Here is a 5793-nt window from a genome sequence, read left to right as displayed (position 1 = left end):
CGATAAAGCTTACTTTCCGAGATATTTTACAGTTTCAAGTTAAAAAACTCACCCTGTATATTTTGTATAAAATATAGTTAAAACGCGATATCTCAGAAACTATGATATAATAGAGTTATGCAATTAAAACTAGAGTTATGAAATCTTTACTTTTCTTTTTCGTCTTATCGAATATGGTTCGAAACTTAAGATTCCCTATTTTTGGAAATCTACTTTCATTGTGATAATGGACAGAACTCTTTTTAAAAATTATCAAGAACTTTTTTTTTTGTTCTAAATAACTCAGAACTCTTAACAAAACTATGGTATCGTAACATAGGGGTGCCTACTTCACACACCCACTTTCCAACTGTATAATATTCGAAATATATATAATAATTAATGATGTAGTTATAATTAAGACTAAGCTCGATTGATTTGATCGATTAATTATTTTAATACTATTAAATCTTCAAAGCTTTTAAACAACATCGCATTGAAAATAAGAGTGTAAAATAATTGTTTTGAAAGATTAAACATACAATGTTTAAACTATTATTAAATAAACTATTATAAAAGTAGAGGGCTATTATGATAAAAGTGAACGAATGTGTCAAATTAAAGAAAAAGAAAACGCTAAAAATTATTAAAGCCAAACAAATCGAAATGAGCATTCATGTTGTGCCGCGTATTACTTAAATCGTATATTTCAGAAACCATAAGCTTCTACAAACCACATGCTTCTACAAATCATAAGTTTCAGAATCGCGAAACTAACAGAAGTAAACAAATATAATACATCTTTTCTGTTATCAGTCCAAACGCTCGAGAAATAATCGAAATAGCTGCTTATCGACATTTTGTTTGAAAGTGCATTCGCATATTTCACTGCGGCTAAGATGTCGTCAAATCTTCGCAATTATACAGTATCATTCGTTTTCTTATTTTTTAGTTTGTGAGTTTATTATTGTGGCCGTTAGATTTCTCTATGTAAAACTGTCGCGAAAAAGATACCAAGAAAGTTTTTTCTCAAATAAATTCAACGCACCAAATAATCGACGATGTATAAGAAAAGGCTTGCACTTTGGTATTATACGCTTCTACTTATCGCTTCATCTTCGATGCTTTGACCAAGTTCCATGAGCGACGACAGGGAAAAAAATTATTCGACGGTGCAATATCAGCTTGGTGCAAACACCATGAGAAACTATGACAACGAAGAGGATTTGATGCGGTATAATTTGCACGAAAGTTCTACCAAAGATAGCGATGTCATGCAGTACGCGTATCGTATCAATTTCACGAGTAACAACCGCGAGAATGAACGACCTGATACAATATAAATTTCAAACATATGCCGCAAAGAGACATGAGAATAATAGTCAGACATCGCTGCAGTCTCGCATAAACTCAACAGATACTACCGGAAAGAAAAATTTCATGTCACAGGAAATGCATGGAAATTTAAAGAGGATCAAAAACGAAAACGGTTCTACATCATATGATTTCTTTAAAAATTTCGATAGATCGTTCCGGACAAGATGTGCGACAATAATATCTGCATTCGATTATGTTGTCCTTTCGGTAATCGTCTGGTTAACGGAAAATGTATTGCTCAGCAGGGTAAATTTATTTTCTTGCAAAACATAAATAGATATATTAATAATTCATTGCAAAACGAAAGTAAACAGGTAGACGAACTATTTCTTCTGATCGCTCATGATCCGTGTCAAAAGACTGGACATTATTTACTTAGTTCCGACCAGAATACGTTTCTCGTAAATGGCTCTTTGTATCTACCTTATAACAATACAATCGTCGAATCAACATCTTATTGCCTTGCGGTCGTGGATTACGACAGATTTGTTATTAACGTTTGTTTTGATCTTATGGAAGAGATCATGAATAAAAATATAAACTACAATAAAAATACAATAAATCTAAAATCTATAAAGTTAAATTGGATGTATATCAAAGATAAGAATAGTTCCACGTCGCACGATTTGATAAAAAATTCCAGTAGGGATAATAATAAAAACAGTATTCCAGATGAGATTTGCGATAATATTACTTGCATTAGGTTATGCTGTCCTTTCGGTAATCGTCTGGTTAATGGAAAATGCATTGCCGGACAGGGTAATTTTATTTTCTTACCAAACATGTTTGAATATTTTAATGATTTGTTACAAAACGAAAATAAAAGCGTAGACAATCTTTTTCTTCTGGTCGTTCACGATTCCTGTCAGAAGATTGGACAGCCATTCTCCGTTACATTCTCAAATAAGAACATGTTTTTCGTTAATGGCTCTTTATATCTACATTCGTACGACACAATTATTGAATCAACATCTTATTGCCTCGCTAAGGTGGCTCCTCAAGGCAGATTTAATGTGAATATTTGTTTTAAGATTAAGAGCAAGATCATAGATTACACTAAAAGTGTATTTGTTCCGACACGAAAAGTATCGGGCAAGTATCAAACAAGTACGGTCGTATATATATGCGGCTTTTGAGCGACTCTACTATTTTCGTTGGTAATGTTTATAGTGTACTCCATAGTACCAGAGCTCCGTAATATACACGGTTTCAGATTGTGTAGATACAGCAGTTCGATAGTCATTATGAAAACAGTCGAATTGGTAGAGATATTCAACAGAAGGGCTGATATAGGGGACTTCATCTGTATCGCATATAGTATATATTCAAATTGTATAACAAAGCATATTTAAATTGTATAACAAAGCAATTAATATACACGGTTTCAGATTGTGTAGATACAGCAGTTCGATAGTCATTATGAAAACAGTCGAATTGGTAGAGATATTCAACAGAAGGGCTGATATAGGGGACTTCATCTGTATCGCATATGGTATATATTCAAATTGTATAATAAAGCATATTTAAATTGTATAACAAAGCAACCAATGCAGTGTTTACATCTATTTGAATTATTAATGTATACTGATGCTTTAATACTTTTTGATAACTTAAACATTTAATTTATAATTTAAAACTTTGAAAATACAAGAGTTAATAATAAATAAAATTATACTTTTCGTTGCACTTTAACATCAAGTTAAAATTATTTACATATTTATCCGTTATAAAAATTGTATAGAATTATGCCTTAAATTAAAAAATTATTAAATTTAACATTAGCATATACCTCATAAATGTAAGATTTCTTTTTATAAATTTCCAGAAAGTTAATCTATGGACGTATAGTTTTTTCCACGAATACATAATATAATTGTGAATTTCATCGGCATTTTGCAGAAATTTGCTAATTTACACGTTGTTTATCTTATTGTTTCAGCTTTTGTCAAATACTATTTTCTTTTGACAAGCTGGTTCTGGTTAACTGTAATGAGTATCGATATATGGCGTACATTTAGGTAAACTTCGAAGTATTTTATATTATACTTTAGTCTTTAGTTATAACGTTAATGAAACTTTATTTTCAGTTTTTTCTGCTTTTACCACTGAAATTAATCAATTTTACTATCTATTGTACGTTTTGTCCAATAAAATCATAGTGGCCACTATGAAAAAGATTTCATAGTTAGTCGGCAAATTTTTTTCTAATTCAGGGTAATTAAATGTGCAAATAAAAGTGAAGAATAATTTTTATTGTTGTTTTACACAATTGTTGTTTTCTGGATCAAAATAAAAAAGAGAGAAATTGCTAATTTTTAAGTTATTTTTACTTATTTGCATTTGTATCATGTCTACATGTTTTTGAAATAATTTTGGCAATTATACCATTCGATAGAGGAAAGTTTTAGCCGTAAGAATCTGTTTTTGGAATTACAATACCATAATTTTTAACGAAGTTATGAGCAATTAAAATCAAAATTCTCATTTTATACTTAATCGGCAATAATTCAATAAAACAAAAAAATTTAGAAAAATTAAAAAAGGTGGATTTTGTAGAGAAGACTTTAAGTTTTTGCATTAGAAGATCGAAAATTTTCGCAGATATTTAATTGGGCAAATGACGGGTCCACAAAGTAAGAAGAAAATTTCTTTTTTTGTCCATATCGTAGTTTTCTACATGTAAAAATTTCAAAACTTACCGAAACTCAAAAACAATAGTGACCTTTTGAAAGTAGAGATGTTAAGTTTTATATAAGACCCTCTTTAGGATTTAAATTTTGTTTATTTTTAATGAACTTATACCTAACTAAACTTTGCATATTTTTGAAGAAAAATTGAGTGTTCCTCTAATTTTTATAAGATACTGTAATTAAGTATACACACAGAAATTATAAGTTACACTTTTATAAGCTAAAATGTGTAAAATAGTTTTTTTTATATTTTCTATAATTTTTGTAAAGATTTTGTTGAAAGCTAATTTTTTTTTGTTTTATGAGGTATTTAATTTTTAAAAGCAAGATAAAATTTTCGAATTGATATTCTAAATTATTTATGAAATTTTATTACATTTTTTAATTCGTATACATATTACATTACAGGCCCTTTGTCAATTTCTTTTTTTTAACGTTTGAGGAACCTAAAGTCGACATCATTTTAACTTTTTTCCTTTTATGTTCTCTAACAACTTAAACAAACGTGAACACATCAAACTTCTTTTTCTACTAAAATTTTATCTGCTAAATAAAATTGAAATTCATATAGGTGTACAACTTTGCTTCCGCCGTTTTCCTATAGATGGCTTTAGCGGTAAGTAGTGATCGAAATAAATAGCCCCCCCCCCCCCGCCGTATTCTCCAGACGTTGGTCCCTCTGACTATCACTTGTTTCGATCAATGGCACACGGCCTGGTTGAGCAGTACTTCCGGTCTTATGAAGGAGTAAGAAATTGGATGAATTCGTGGATCGCTTCAAAAGATGACCAGTTTTTTCAACGCGGGATTCGTACGCTGCCCGAAAGATGGGAGAAAGTAGTGGCCAGCGATGGACAATACTCTGAATCATAAATGTATAACCAGTTTTTTACAATAAAGTCTCGAATTTCGGAAAAAAACGGCGGAAGTAAAGTTGTACACCTAATAATTACTATTATGGTGTCTGTTACGTGTACATATATGAATACATAGTTTTTGTCATGTCGTTATGTAAATCAATTTTTATAGTTACATATACATATGATAGATTATCTCAAAAATTTCGTTTAAACGCATTTATTATGTGCATTTGCATTGCGGTTGTTTCTATTTTTAACGGCAAAATCTAAAGTGTAAGCTGTTCTTCGCAGACACTCGTTACAAAGAGATGTGAAACAACAAGAAAGAAAGAAATTAATCCTGTATTCCGCCTACGGGTGGGGAGGCCCCTTTATGCTCGCTATCATTTGTGAAAACTTTCGACCAAAATTTGACAAAGATTGTTGGTTTGATAGTAAGTAAATGCCACATTGACAAATAATTCAATGAATATTAGCATATAAAAATGAAAAATAATATATCTATAAATCAAAATGTTTTTTTCGTCTTAAAGTTGAATATATATTTCATGCACTTACAAAACACGATTTAATATGAGAAACAATAAATAATACTTTTTCACATTTTTATCTTTTTAGGCTATATGACACGTATGTTGTACGTTCACGGAATTGTAACTATTTGTATTATCAGCATTATTTGCTTAACTTATCAATTGTCATAACTACCAAGGATATAAAAAATGTTTTCTTTTCTGTTATACAATTATTTCATTTAATTATTTTGCAGATTTAATCTGTATCTGAAGGCAACTAAAATATTATTTATCATCTTTTGCATAAAATTGCCCATGAACGTGTTGAGTTTTAAAGAGTCATGTACCTTTTTATATACTCTTTTTATGCTG

At 30.1% G+C, this 5793-nt stretch overlaps 1 protein-coding gene across 1 annotated transcript; it reads left to right on the top strand.

The window, feature by feature from the left end:
* The first annotated feature begins 1518 nt into the window (after window positions 1-1518).
* On the top strand, window positions 1519-2640 carry LOC115242573. Its single transcript, XM_029818965.1, has one exon. The coding sequence runs from the start codon at window positions 1521-1523 to the stop codon at window positions 2490-2492; it is 972 nt and encodes a 323-aa protein (XP_029674825.1). The 5' UTR covers window positions 1519-1520; the 3' UTR covers window positions 2493-2640.
* The last annotated feature ends 3153 nt before the right edge of the window (window positions 2641-5793 follow it).

The sequence above is a fragment of the Formica exsecta genome, unplaced genomic scaffold, assembly GCF_003651465.1.
Source record: "Formica exsecta isolate Colony F162 unplaced genomic scaffold, ASM365146v1 scaffold613, whole genome shotgun sequence".
Lineage (NCBI taxonomy): Eukaryota > Metazoa > Arthropoda > Insecta > Hymenoptera > Formicidae > Formica > Formica exsecta.
This window is presented reverse-complemented; position numbering and strand designations above follow the sequence as displayed.